Source organism: Vombatus ursinus, unplaced genomic scaffold (assembly GCF_900497805.2).
Source record: "Vombatus ursinus unplaced genomic scaffold, bare-nosed wombat genome assembly UNPS02014802.1, whole genome shotgun sequence".
NCBI lineage: Eukaryota > Metazoa > Chordata > Mammalia > Diprotodontia > Vombatidae > Vombatus > Vombatus ursinus.
Window position 1 is genome coordinate 25,118,303 of NW_020954580.1, and position 15,000 is coordinate 25,133,302.

The window sequence follows — 15,000 nt, forward strand, 5'->3', positions numbered from 1 at the left end:
CGCCTCAGCAAAACCCTGGGAAGCACAACTCCAAGAGGGAAAGCTCCCGGGGGAGAAACATCCTTCAGCAGCAAAACATCCATTTGTAAGAAGCCAAAGAAAGCCAAAGGCCTAAGTGAGCAGGAAATCTCCAAGAACCACACTACCCAATCCTACCCCTAGAGCTCCAGTGTTGCTGATTCCAGCCCAACACCAGGTAAGCTGCCAGAACCCTACAGTCTCCAGCTGCTAGCACCTGAGGCCCCAGGACACAAAGCCAGTGACCAGGCCCTGGGCTCTCAGCGCAAGAAGCTTGAGTCAGTGCCCTCGGTTCCCCAGCAGGAGAGTTCAATCTCTTTAAAGGACAGGAAATTAGCAAATACCAGGAGCAAAAAGAAATGTACCAGAGATTCTTATTATGGGGACAATGAAGATCAAGGTGGAAATTCTGAAGAGGACAACATTGTCAACAAACCCACATCTGAAACCTCAAAAGGGAATATGAACTGGTCTAAAGCCCAAAAAGTCTTCTTGGAAGAGCTCAAGAAGAATTTTAAAAGTCAAATAAGAGAGGTAGAAGAAAAATTGGGAAAAGAAATGAGAGGTATGCAAGAGAGAGTCAATAGCTTGGAAAAGGAAGAACAAAAATTAACTGCAGAAAACAAGTCCTTGAAAAATAAATTGGCCAACTGGGAAAAAAGTACACTGAAGATAACAACTCTTTAAAAAGTAGAATTGGCCAAACGGAAAAGGAGAAACAAAAACTCACTGAGAAGAACTCCTTAAAAAATAAAATGGGGGGGGCACCTAGGTGGCAAAGTGGATAGAGCATCAGCCCTGGAGAACTTGAGTTCAAATCCAGCCTCAGACACATAACACTTACTAGCTGTGTGACCCTGGGCAAGTCATTTAACTCCACTGCCTGGCCAAAAAAAAAAAAAAAAAATGGGCCAAATGAAAAAGAGGTACAAAATCTAATGGAAGAAAACAATTTGTTAAAAATTGGGCAAGTGGAAGCTAATGACTGTATGAGAGAGTGAGAATCAGTCAAACAGAAACAAAAGAATGAAAAATGAAAAATGAAAAAAAAAGAATGAAAAAATAGATCAAACATAAAATACCTCACTGGTAAAACAACTAACTTAGAAAATGGAACCAGGAGAGAGAATTTAAAATTATTGGTCTATCTGAAAGTCACTATGAAAAAAAGAGCCTGGACAGCACCTTTCAGGAAATCATCAAGGAAAACTGCCTGAGGTCCTAGAACCAGAGAGTAAAATAGCCATAGAAAGAATCCACCGGATCACTTCCTGAAAGAGATCCCAAATTGAAAACTCCAAGGAATATAGTAGCCAAATTCCAAAATTACCAGGCCAAAGACAAGACAGAAAAAAACACATGTTATTAATAAGGGCAAACTGTTTATATATCTACAAAGGAAGATGACATTTGTAACTCTTGAGAACTGTATTGTTATTATACCTTTTAAAGGGGTATACATAGAGGGGGTGGGTATAAGTTGACTTTGATGTAATGATAAAAAAATATAATTAAGTGGGTTAAATGGATCTAAGTAAGTGCATTAATCTGATCTAACTAAGGGATTGTACTGGGAGAAAAGGAAAGCAGGAGGCAGACAAGGGTAAATTATGTTATAGGAAAAGTTACAAAAAAATCTATTATAGTAAGGGGAAAGAAGGGAGGGAGATGAGCATTGTTTGAACCTTATGCTCATCAGATTTGGCTCAAGGAGGGAATAACATAATCAGTTAGGTAGAGAAATCTAACTTGCCCTGCAGGCAGTAGGAGGGACAATGGAAGAGAAAGGGAGGGAGGATAGAAGGGAGCAAAGAAGTAGTAAAGGTAAAGAGGAAGAAAAGGGAGGGGGCTAATAGAAGGAAGTCGTGGGACTAAGGGAGGAAGGACTGAGAGAGGCAGTGATCAAAAGCAAAACACTAGTGAGGAGGGAAAGGGAGAAAGGAGAAAGAAAAGCATAAACAGGGGAAATAAGATGGAGAGAAAGACACAGACAGTAATCATAACTGTGAATGTGAATGGGATGAACTCTCCCATAAAACTGAAGTGGATAGTAGAATGGATTAAAAACCATAATCCTACAATATGCTGTTTACAAGAAACACATTTGAAACAGAGGGACACACACAGGGCAAAGGTAAAAAGGCAGGAGCAGAATCTGTTATGCTTCAACTGAAGTAAAAAAAGCAGGGGTAGCAATCCTGATCTCAGACAAAGCAAAAACAAAAATAGATCTTATCAAAAGAGATAAAGAAGGAAACTACATCCTGCTAAGAGGCACCATAGACAATGAAGTAATATCATTACTAAACATATATGCACCAAGTGGTATAGCATCCAAATTCTTAGAAGAGAAGTTCAGGAGTTACAGAAAGAAATAGACAGCAAAACTATACTAGTGGGGGACCTCAACCTCCCCCTCTCTAAACTAGATAAATACAATCACAAAATAAACAAGAAAGAAGTTAAGGAAGTGAATAGAATTTTAGAAAAGTTAGATATGGTAGACCTCTGGAGAAAATTGAATGGGGATAGAAAGGAATGTACTTTTTTCTCGGCAGTTCATGGCACCTACACAAAAAGTGACCACATACTAGGGCATAAAAACCTCACAATCCAACGCAGAAAGGCAAAAATATTAAATGCATCATTTTCAGATCATGATGCAATAAAAATTATATGTAATAAAGGGTCATGGAAAGATAGACTAAAAAATAATTGGAAACTAAATAATCTAATCCTAAAGAATGAATGGGTCAAACAACAAATCATGGAACAATCAATAACTTCATTCAAGAGAATGACAATAATGATACAACATACCAAAACTTATGGGATGCAGCCAAAGCAGTTCCTAGGGGAAGTTTTATATCTCTAAATGCTTACATGAATAAAATAGATAAAGAGGAGATCAATGAATTGGGCATGCAACTAAAAAAACTAGAAAAAGAACAAATTAAAAATCCCCAATTAAATACCAAATTAGAAATACTGAAAACCAAAGGAGAGATTAATAAAATTGAAATTAAGGAAACTATAGAAGTAATAAATAAAACTAAGAGCTGGTTTTATGAAAAAACCAATAAAATAGATAAATCTTTAGTTAATTTAATTAAAAAAAAGAAAACCAAATTACCAGTATCAAAAATCCAAAGGGTGAATCCACCACCAATGAAGAGGAAATTAAAACAATAATTAGGAACTAACTTGCCCAAATGTATGCCAATAAATTTGACAATCTTAGTGAAATGGATGAATATTTATAAAAATATAAATTGCCCAGATTAACAGTAGAAGAAGTAAAATACTTAAATGACCCCATCTCAGAAAAAGAAATTGAACAAGCCATTGATGAACTACCTAGGAAAAAATCTCCAGGGCCAGATGGATTTACAAGCGAATTCTATCAAACATTTAAAGAACAATTAATTCCAATACTATATAGACTATTTGGGAAAATAGAAGGAGTCTTACCAAATTCTTTTTATGATACAAATATGGTGATGATACCTAAACCAGGAAGAATCAAAACAGAGAAAGAAAACTATAGACCAATTTTCCTAATGAATATAGATGCAAAAATTTTAAATAAAATATGAGCAATTAGATTACAGCAACTTATCACATGAATAATACACTATGACCAGGTAGGATTTATACCAGGAATGCTGGGCTGGTTCAATATTAGGAAAACTATCAGCACAATTGATCATATCAACAACTAAACTAACAGAAATCACATGATCATTTCAATAGATGTAGAAAAAGCTTTCGACAAAATACAACACCCATTCCTATTAGAAACTCTAGAGAGCATAGGAATGAATGGAGTCTTCCTTAAAATAATAAGCAGCATCCACCTAAAACCTTCAGCAAGCATCATATGTAATGGGGATAAGCATGAAGCATTTCCAATAAGATCAGGGGTGAAACAAGGATGTCCATTATCACCACTGTTGTTCAATATGGTACTGGAAACGTTAGCTTTAGCAATAAGAGAAGAAAAAGAAATCGAAGGTATTAGAATAGGCAAAGAAGAAACAAAGCTATCACTCTTTGCAGATGATATGCTTAGAGAATCCTAGAGAATCAAGTAAAAAACTACTTGAAATAATAACCAACTTTAGCAAAGTTGCAGGCTACGAAATAAACCCACATAAATCATGGGCATTTCTATATATTACCAACAAAGCCCAATAGCAAGAGATAGAAAGAGAAATTCCATTTAAAGTTACTGTAGACATTATAAAGTATTTAGGAGTCTACCTACTGAAACAAACTCAGGAACTATATGAACACAATTATGAAAGACTTCTCACACAAATAAAATCAGATCTAAATAATTGAGAAATATCAGTTGCTCATGGATAGGTGGGGCTAATATAATAAAAATGACAATTCTACCTAAGCTAATTTACTTATTCAGTGCCATACCAATCAAACTACCAAAAATTATTTTATAGAGCTAGAAAAAATAATAACTAGATTCATTTGGAATAACAAAAGGTCCAGAATAACAAGGGAATTAATGAAAAGAAGTGCAGGAGGAGATGGCCTAGCCATTCCAGATCTTAAATTGTATTATAAAGCAGCAATCATCAAAACTACTTGGTACTGGCTAAGAAATAGAGTGGTGGATCAGTGGAATAGGTTAGGTATGCAAAACACAATAGTCAGTGACTATAGTAATCTATTATTTGATAAATCCAAAGACCCCAGGTTCTGGTATAAGAACCCACTCTTCGAAAAAAAACTGCTGGGAAAACTGGAAAAGAGTATGGCAGAAACTAGGCATAGACCAAAATCTCACACCATATACCAAAATAAAGTCAAAATGGGTTCATGATTTAGATACAAAGGCTGATATTATAAGCAAACTGGGAGAGCAAGGAATAGTTTACCTGGCAGATTTATGGCAAACAGAAGAATTCATAACCAAACAGGAGATAGAGAACATTATGAAATACAAAATGAATAATTTTGATTACATTAAATTGAAAAGTTTTTGCACAAACAAAGCCAATGCAACTAAGATTAGAAGGAAGGTAGAAAATTGGGAAAGAATTTTTACAACCAGTGTCTCTGATAAGGGCCTCATTTCTAAAATATATAGAGAATTAAGTCAAATTTCTAAGAATACAAGCCATTCCCCAATTGATAAATGGTCAAAGGATATGAACAGGTAGTTCTCAGATGAAGAAATGAAAGCCATCTATAGTCAAATGAAAAAATGCCCTAAATAACTATTGATTAGAGAAATGCAAATCAAACCAACTCTGAGGTACCACATCACACCTATCAGATTGGCCGACGTGACAAAACAGGAAAATGATAGAAGATGTAGGAAAATTGGAACACTAATGCATTGAGTTGTGAAATGATTCAACCATTTTGGAGAGTAATTTGAACTATGCCCAAAGGGCTATAAAAATGTGCTTACCCTTTGACCCAGCAATAGCACTTCTAGGGCTATATCTCAAAGAGATCATAAAAATGGGAAAAAGACCCACATATACAAAAATATTTAGAGCAGCTCTTTTAGTGGTGGTAAAGAATTGGAAATTGCGGGGCTGCCCATCAATTGGGGAATGGCTGAACAAGTTATGGTATATGAATATAATGGAATAATATTGTGCTGTAAGAAATGAGCAGGTGGATCAAAAAAACCTGGAAAGACTTGCATGAATTGATGCTGAGTGAAGTAAGCAGAACCAGGAGAATGTTGTACACAATAACAGCCACTTTGTGGGATGACTAACTTTGATAGACTTAGCCCTTCTCAGCAACACAAAGATCTAAGACATCTCATGATGGAAAATGCTATCCATATCCAAAGAAAGAACTATGGAGTTTGAATGTAGATCAAAGCACACATGTTTTGTTTCCTCTTTCTTGTGGTTCCTTCTATTGGTTCTAATTCTTCCTTACATCACTAATGTGAAAATACGTTTAATAGGAATGTTCATGTAGAGCCTATAGCAGATTGCATGCCATCTTGGGGAGGGAGGTGGCGAAGGAGAGGTAGAAAAATTTACAACTCAAAATCTTATGGAAGTGATTGTTGATAAATCAAAATAAATTTTTAAAAAATAAGTTCTAAGTAAATGTAAAAAGCAAAGTTAATTAGTAGTCCTAAAACGAATTTGATCTCATAGGTAACATCAAGATTTGATGTGATAATCAGAATGTGGCTATTGAAGGGTATACACTATTCAAAAGGAGTAAGAGGTAAAAGGGAAGGGACAAAGTGGTATTATACAGGGTGTCACAAAAGTCTTAGTGCTTTTTTAGGTTACTGAAGTTTATTAAAAGCTTAAAAGAGAACCAAGCACTCAGCACTTCTGTGTATAATAAGATATATTCATGTAAGGAAATCCAAAAACTCTAGTAGTTATATAGATATAGATATAGTTATATAGATATAGATATAGTAGTATAAACTGATATAGATTTGTACGTTATATATTTGGATATAATGACAAAACCAGGCATATAGGTTCTTTTACCAAGTGAAATTTTAATATTAATCTTTAACATGGCAAGCAAGCAAACTACAGTACAGCAAACATTCACTCTAAATAGCTAATTATGATTCCTTTATGTCCTAACTTCAGTGTTTAGAAGCATGTTCTTCCTCATTCTTTGGTGCAGTTAGGAAATATTCTACTCCGACAGCTAATAAAAATGCTCCAAAACCCCATTTGAATCCTCTTGTCAAAGCAGCCCACAAAGTAGCAGGTTTTCCATAACGACCCATGTATCGCCAAGCTTCATTGCTAGGGGTAAAAAAAAAAAATCAATCAGAAAAAAAAGTCTTAGTCACAATAGCCTGGTTGTAAAAATTTCATATTTAATCTCTAACTTTCAGGTAGACATATGCAGAGGACCAAATAACAATCCATTAGTCACTTTTCTATGGAATAAGACAGATTGGTCTATTTATGCCGGAACTTAACATGTAAAATAATCTATGAATGAACAATCATGTATTTCATAGTAGTCTTGTTATTTTAGATTTTACTGAGGTAAGAGTTATTCAACCTGATTTTTCTTCTATGTCCATATGTAGTAAGTATGCTATTATAAGAGTATTTAATAAAATCCTGGGTCTCTGGGATGGATCCAGCCAGGCATAAGACTACAATCACTTAATGGTGATTACAGCTGTTTTCAGAGGGAGGGACCTACACTGAGCAGCATAAATTACTGTTTCTTGCTCTGGCATTTTTCCTTCTGGCTACTTTTAAAATAGAAAGATGAATTGAATCGATAGCACTTTGGGAAAGAATATCCTGTTCACTTTTTTTGTGGTGGCAAAGAATTGGAAATTTAGGAGATGCTCATCATTGGGGAATGGTTGAACAAGTTGTGGTATATGGTATGGAATACTATTTGTGCTATAAGAAATGACTACAAAGACTTAACACGAACAGATGCAAAATGAAGTTAGCAGAACCAGGAGAACTTTGTACACAGTAACAGCAACATTGCGCGATGATCAACTGTGAATGACTTAGCTACTCTCAGCAATGTAACGATCCAAAACAGTTCCAAATGATTCATGATGTTTTAAATGCTGTCCACATCCAGAGAAAGAACTAGAATATGAATGCAGACTGAAGCATACTATTATTCACTTTATTTTTTTTATATTTTTTTCTTTTGGTCTGTTTCTTTTTTCACAATATGACTAATATGGAAATATGCTTTTACATGATTGCACTTATATAACCTATATCAAATTGCTTACCATCTTTAGGGAGGGGGAGATAAGGGAGGCAGGGAGAAAATTTGGAACTCAAAATTAAAAAAAAATGTTAAAAATTGTTTTTACATATAATTGGGGAAAATATTACTAAAAAATATAATATCCTGCTAGATATGTCAGAACAACAATGAGTATGATTAATTTTCCTACTAACGCATTTACCCTGGATAAATATAGATTACCACTCAAAAGTCTTCCTAAAATCACTGACTGAAACTGTTAGAGACTAGACGTATAAGATCAATTTAGATGATGATAACCTCTCTTCTAGAGCAGAAAATATGCCATGACTCACTAATCCCTGTATTATGTGATATCTGTGGAAAAGCTTTTATCACCCATCAGAAGGACTCCTGCTGCACGCAACAGAGTACAGCCAACAAAAAGTCAATGTAACACCAACAAATATTTTTTTTCTTCAGGAAAGGATATAGAGGAAATAATAACTGATATTCTAATTGATGTTATAGGATGATTACATCCAAGCTACGGAGGTCCTCTTACCGGCCCCATGGATCCCTGAGACCTTGCTTAGCCAGCCTCTCCTGAACTCGCTGTAGTGGCGTTCCTTCTATCTTCCACTGTTTGTAATCAGGGAGTTCAATTTTTCCATGACCATGACCATGTCCATGCTCATGTCCATGTGCCATGCCTATAGAAAGAAATTAAAATAAACAAGGAATATATAGCCTACGATTTCTGGACATGGAGGGTTAATCACAGGAAGGTAAGGCCTTTTTTGTTTGCTTTACCTGTAACCCCAATGCTTAGTATAGTGCCTGGCTCAGAGTAAGGGTTTAATAAATACTTTCTCTCTCAATGATAGCTTCCATCTTTTGTAAGATTTTGTAAACCTTACTTTCCTCAAAGCAATAGTCCATTAAATAGCCTTTTGTTTTTTGGCTAGGCAATGGAGTTAAGTGACTTGCCCAGGGTCACACACAGGTAGTAAGTGTTATGTGCCTGAGGCCGGATTTGAACTCAGGTCCTCCTCAATCCAGGGCCAGTGCTTTATCCACTTTGCCACCTAGCTACCCCTGAATAAAGTCTTAATAAATGTTAATGAACTGCAACTCTGCAGGGTAGGTAGAACAAATGGTATTGCCCCAATTTTATCACATTGCTAGCTTTTTATCATATAACCCCAATTCCAAGATTACACAGCAAATATCCAAGTTAGATTTTTAATGTCGCTAGAAGGATGATTAAAAAGGGTTTAAGATTAGGTAAAAACCTCTTATTGAAAGAGAAATTACAGGATTAACAGGGGCAACTCAGCATTTGTCACAGAACACACTGCAATTCAAAAGGCAGGGTAGTATAAAAAAATTGGGGTATAGATGGTCAATCTATTTAAAAAATAACTTAATTTTTAAAAATATCAGTTGAAGTATGGCATGATAGAGGATCTAATTTGAAATCAGAGGACCTAAGTTTGATTCTCAGATCTGATATTTATATCTTTATTACCATGAACAGACACACTGTCTCTGGGCCTCAGTTTCGTCATCTATGAAATAAGGTGACTGCACTAGATCACTAACGTCAAACTCAAATAGAAAGGGGGACCACTAAACCATATATAAGGTTAATTGCTGGCCACATATTGACTTAGAAAATAACATATTATTATGTTTTATTGCATTTTTATTTGTTTTGTTAAACATATCTTAATTACATATTAATGTGGTTCTGGTTCCCTGGTGGGGTGCATATGGCAATGTTTGACACCTCTGGACTAGATGATCACAATGGTCCCTTTGAGTTTTGTTATGATCCTAGGCAAGAATACCAATTTTTTTTGGCCATTCATCTGATTTTATTTCCATGTTCATAAAATTAGATACTTACTTAGAACTGGGAGGTACTTTTGAGATCTTCTAGTCTAACTCTTTTCATTTTGCAAAAGAGGAACTAAGCATCTGAGCTCAGAACTGGAGCCCAAATCTTCTGGCTTTAAATCAAGTGCTCTTTCTACCTTCAAGATATTTGCTGATATGACTAAAATTAAAAATAAACAAACCTTATCTTTTATGTTTACATCACCTTTATTCTGAACATATCATACTTCTCATGCCTAACTTGCAAGCTATTCCTTATTTAAATTAAAAAAAAAAAAAAGGCAATTTAGCAAAAGCAATCAACACATCAACTGAGTCAGGCAGTATTACATACAATGTCCCACCCCCATAGTTTTCCATCTCTATAAAGAAGAATACGTTCTCATTCCTTCTTTGGGGCCAAGCTTCGTCACTATGATCATACAACATTCTATTTCATGGGTGTTTTTGGTTCTTGTTGTTCTTGCCATTTACCCTGCTGTAGTTGTGTAATATTGTGTAATATTGGTGTAATAATTTTCTGGTTCTGCTTACTTCATTCTGTATATGAATGTTCATAAGCTCCTAGAGGGCAAGAACAGTTTTTACCTTTCTCTGTATCCCCATGGATTAGCACACTGCCTAGCACGTAGTAATCGCTTATAAATGACTGCTGATTGTTCAGTTTTAAAGCTAAATTGTGATGGTTCTAAACGGTGGTTCAAAATGTTAAGATCTAAATAAATCTTTAAAAAAAAAAAAAACAACCTTTTTCCTCTTCAAATATCTGGTAAGTTTGGTAAGCACACAAATAAGCCAAATGGCACACTGCAAAAAGAAGGCTGTTGATTTTATGGGGGGCTTTTTAGGGAGAGGATTTTTCAAAAACAAAACAAAACATTATTTTGATATATTATTTTCCTACATTCCCAACCTCATCCCCAACAGTACTTTTCAATAAAAAAGTTAAGCAAAACAGCCTAAAAAAGTGAGTGTGACTGATAGTTTGTGTTACTTTCCACTTTGGTAGTTTATTGTTTAAGAGAAGGGGTAGGAACTTGACTTTTAATAATCTGAACCAGCATCATCGACTGACATTACTACTTTTAAAATTCAACAAACATAAATGCTTACTATGTCTAAGGAGCTGTGCCAGGAACACAAAGATGAAGAATAACAGTCCCTCTCCTTAAAGAGTATATGTGCTAGATACAAGGGAAGTTATCAAAGACATATATGGCAATCTTTGCCTTCAACCAGCTTGTAGTGTAGTAGGCAGAAGGGATGCCTACATAGACAACTACACAATATCACACAGTATCTTTGCCCTTCAATTTACTACAATAAGTAACAACAGCTTTATCTATATAGCGCTTTAAAGTTTGCAAAGCACTCTACATACATTATGTCATTTGATCTTCACAGAATATCTGTATACTGTACTTTGCATAAATCATTTAGTATCTTGGGACTTAAAATATCCCAATTCATAAAAAGCCCTTGGATTAAATTATCTCTAAAGTCCTTTCCAAACCTAAAACCCTACACTAAAACTGGTTTTGGATCCAAGGAGATTAAAGTGCCGGTGAGAATATCAGGTACTGAAGTCCTATAAGTATTGAAGAGATGTGAGTTTAGAGCTGAGAAGACAGGTCAAGACTGGAGATTAAAGTTTTGGCAGTCATCTGCAGGAAGACAGTAGTTGAAGCTGTGGAAATGAATGATGTCAACAAGGAATGGATTGTAGAGAAAGAAGAGGGCCGAGGACAGACCCTTATGGGATACCTATGTACTATGAAATAAGCCTGAAATGACAAATTAAAGCCCAATTATGGAGAGAGTAACACATCCGTGAACTGGAAGTATCAGTTCTGTGCTTAAGGAGTTGCAAAGAGGATGAACTACTAGCAAAAGGCAGAGAAGCAATTCAGAAGCGTAGTTTAAGTTAAGGGAGGAGGAAAGACTATTGCAAGGTCAAATGCTCAATGAAAATGAGTAATGCAAAAAAGGCTATTAGATTTGGAAAACAGAATACCATTGCCTTGAGAGAGCAGTTTCAACAGAATAACGAGAGCCCACCCCTAACCTCCCCCACCCCTCAATTTATCTAGAACAAAAGGTTGAAAAGAGCAGGTAGTGAGAAAGCAGGAGTCATCAACTATAGACAACCTTTTAAAGAAAGTTATTAGCACAGAAGAGCAAAACAGATATGAGATAGTAATTGTATAGGTTTAAAGGTCAAAAGAAGGTCTTCCTTCCTTCCTCCCTCCCCTCTTTCTTTATTATAAGGACTGAGTGATCTCAGCATGTTTGTAGGCATATGGGAAGGAGACTGTTGAAAAAAAAAAGTTGAAGTATATTATAAGGTGAGATGAATGCCGAATTAAGGTCATAAAAGAGGCAATAGGGATTTGGATACAGTCAGTCTGTGCTAGGCACTGGGAATACAAAAGAAAGAAAAATGACAGTCCTGGCCCTCCTGGAGCTTACAATCTTACAGAGTAAAAGTAAAGGAATTTAGGGAAGGCAGGAAACAAGCACTTTTTGAGCCTGTAAGCCAACATATTAACTCATCTGATTCGCTTTAGTGAGGAGCGGGGCATATCTTTGGTGACCTGATGTAAGGACTCAGCAGACAACCACTGGGGGCTCTGAAGACTGAGAAGAGGAGGAGAGGGGTGCTCGTAATGGACTCACTTCAGATGGCCTCAATCTTCTCAGGGCACCAAGTGGTGGGGGCATCTGCTCTCTAAGTGTTAGGGATGGGGGGGGTGGAGGTGGAGATAGTGTCATTGGTGGCGAGATACAGGGTAATCGAAAAACGTACATAAAATAGGCCCTGGACCCCGAGCTATTGTAGCTGAGATCGTTGTATCCGTACAAGTTAGAAGAAGACACTCCGGGGATAGCGAAGGTCAGAGTGACCCGACAGCTTCAAGGGTGGGGGAGCGAACTCCTGGACTTGGAGTCTGGATCCAAGAGATCGATCATTCCCACAGGCGGAGAAGAGGAGGAAGTGTCTCCCGAAGCGGGGGCGGGCCTGGTCGAAGCGCCGAGGGCACCAAGTAGAAACGCGGAGGGCAGGGGTACCCTCCTTCGAGCCCCCGACGCGACCCCCCCAAGGGGGCAGACGCGACCCACCTTCCTGTCCCCAGACTCGGCGATCCTGCACCTTCTCTCTCTCCCCTCCCCCACTCCCGGAGTTACCTGACAGGAATCTTGACCTCCCCGGGACACTGGAATCTCAATACCGCCCCCCCCCACCCCCCAAGCCAGAGCTAAGAGGAAGCGGAAGTCGACTGGACGGAACTACCTTGGGGCGGTGGGGGGGGAACCCGAGGCTTGTTGAAGCGTGCCAAGAGCAGTGGGGAGATGGGGAAGGCAGGACGCAGAAGATGAAAGAGTAGTAGGGGTGGGGAGGAGATTCTAACTTGCCTGTCTCACTGCTGAACCATTTTCTTCCTGGCTGCTTAAAAGAAAGCGCGACTACAGCCGAGGCTTGGAGCGCGGAGGGGAACGGGAATCTAGGTTGCGGAACCTTTTGGGCGATGCACGCAGCTGAAGGCGGGGTAGTGGGCGGGAAATGTGGAGAGAGCTCAGCGGCCAATGAGCGTGCCCGTTGTTGAGGGCGTGGAGCCGCCCAATGGGAGGGCGGGTTGTTGTGTTGCAGTTGGCCGGCTGCTGTGAGAGGCGGCGGCGGCGGCGGCGGCGGCGGCGGCTCCTGGAGCAGGAAGGGGACGGCGGCGGTGACAGGTAGGCGCCTGCTGAGCGGTCGAGGACCTCGACGCGGCCGACGCGGATGGGTGGTTCCCTCCTCGGCCGAGTGAGAGAGAGCGCGCCGCGCTGGAGGGGCTGCACCGAGGGAGAGGGTCGGGGAGCCCGAAGGGTCGTCAGTCAGCTGCTTCCGAGCCTCTGGCTGCCCAGGTAAACGCCTGGAGGGTCGTGAGGAGGCGGAGGCGGCCGCGGCGGCGGCTCAGGAAGACCCTGGCGGGGGCGGCGCGCGGGGCCCCAGGGTTGGGGTTCGAGGTGGGGCCTGCGGGGCCGGGAGTAAAGGAGGTGTAGCTTGGGGTGGAAGGAATTCCTCGCCCCGAGCTGGAGGCTTTGCTGGAATCGAGTGCAACGAGCCTCTTTGCTGAGGTGATGGGATGGAGGTGGGGGGTAGGTGGGATGCGAGGAAGAAAAGGTCCAGTGGTCCAGACCGGGCAGCCCGATCCGCGGAGCCCTTTGTGGGGGCACGTTATGTAACCCTTGGTTATTTCACACTCCCAGACAGCAATACAGACGCGCGGTTCGTCTCTCTCCTGGATGGAGGGGTTGATGTGTCAGGCGTCTGTCTTGGCCCGGCCACTCTGGGTACAGTTTAGGGGGCGGACTGTCGGGCGACAGTCGTGAGACTGGAGAAGTCACGGAGAGCTTGTGCTAGATGTGTGTTTAAGGCTCTGGGTTAAGAGGTTTGTTATGGAGCGGATTTTAAAGTTTCGTGGCTTGTGAATTTATTTTTGCCTTAATTCTCAAGGCTGATAGCACCGTTTTGAATGTTTTTCTTCCTTCAGGAAAGAAGAGACGCTTGAGCTTCGCGTATCAACAGTAGGAGGTAGGTATAAATTAGGAGCTTGCTTTGGGAGGAGGTGTAATGAATGGGAAACTCGGTATTGCATCGTTATTACCTAAGATTAGGAACCTTGGAGAATGTACTGCAAAGAAAATGACCTGAAATTACAAACATAACTACAAATACTATTTGCTGTGGCTTTTGAAAAGATTTATTTACTTGTTAAGAGTACATTCTTGAAAATGTTTTCGTAGCTGTAACTAGGTATAAATCTTCTGTGTTTAAATTGGTTATATTCTCTTGTTATAAAGATAATAATCGACTGCAAATGCCTGAAACATGGCAGTTTGGTACATAAGATGAAATAAATAACGACAAAATTTCAGGTACTTCCTTAATATTCATTATGGAAGAACAAATTCTGACTGGATTAAAAAGCCTGAATTGTAAAACATAGGAAAAACAGAATTTTGAGATAGGATTATTTAAATGTTAATGAATTCTTAATTTCATATATTTTTAAACAAGTAAGGACAAAAGTAGTGTTAGCAAGTATGTTATTTTCTTAAACTTACCCTCAAGCATTATAATATTCTTTTACCCAGTTTCAGAACTACTTCCTAATATATTATCTCTTCTTTTCCCCACCGTAATTTCACCATTATAATCTCACACCTAATTTTGAATTTCAGATAAGGGAAAAAGATGATTCTTTGAGAATCAGTTAACAGGTATTTATGTCCTAGGCACTATGCAAAGAGAGTGATTTTATTTTAAATATTTTTATGTGCCTTTCACAAACCTTGTCTGTCTTCACATAGCATGTCTCCAATTCTTCCTTTTAG

The 15,000-nt window shown here is 38.6% G+C and overlaps 2 protein-coding genes across 6 annotated transcripts in view; one reads left to right on the forward strand and one right to left on the reverse strand.

Annotated features, from left to right (window-relative positions):
- Window positions 1-6,512: 6,512 nt before the first annotated feature.
- Window positions 6,513-13,166, reverse strand: NDUFB3 (NADH:ubiquinone oxidoreductase subunit B3). Of its 3 annotated transcripts, none has more exons than XM_027873454.1 (3): window positions 13,039-13,166; window positions 8,288-8,435; window positions 6,513-6,791 (listed from the first exon to the last, which is right to left on the reverse strand). In XM_027873454.1, the coding sequence occupies exons 2-3, from the start codon at window positions 8,431-8,433 to the stop codon at window positions 6,626-6,628; spliced, it is 312 nt and encodes a 103-aa protein (XP_027729255.1). In that variant the 5' UTR covers window positions 8,434-8,435; window positions 13,039-13,166; the 3' UTR covers window positions 6,513-6,625. The 3 variants fall into 3 exon arrangements, with proteins under 3 accessions (XP_027729255.1, XP_027729253.1, XP_027729254.1); XM_027873452.1 differs by lacking the exon at window positions 13,039-13,166 and adding an exon at window positions 12,811-12,903; XM_027873453.1 differs by lacking the exon at window positions 13,039-13,166 and adding an exon at window positions 12,431-12,525.
- A 137-nt stretch (window positions 13,167-13,303) lies between these two features.
- FAM126B (family with sequence similarity 126 member B) overlaps window positions 13,304-15,000 on the forward strand; it is a 74,601-nt gene continuing 72,904 nt past the window's right edge. For 2 of the 3 annotated variants that reach the window (XM_027873610.1, XM_027873613.1), the window contains exons 1-2: window positions 13,304-13,356; window positions 14,157-14,197. The gene's annotated coding sequence lies outside the window, so the exon portion shown is untranslated. Of the gene's footprint in view, window positions 13,357-13,433; window positions 13,528-14,156; window positions 14,198-15,000 lie in introns of those variants that run through there. The other variant, XM_027873611.1, reaches the window with a different exon arrangement.

Excerpts from the sequence above, each read along its gene's own strand:
- NDUFB3 (XM_027873454.1), bottom strand. The coding sequence starts at position 8,433 with ATGGCACATGGACATGAGCATGGACATGGTCATGGTCATGGAAAAATT. Across the intron at positions 6,792-8,287 it reads CTCAGGGATCCATGGGGCCG|CAATGAAGCTTGGCGATACA; the intron begins GTAAGAGGACCT and ends TTTTACCCCTAG.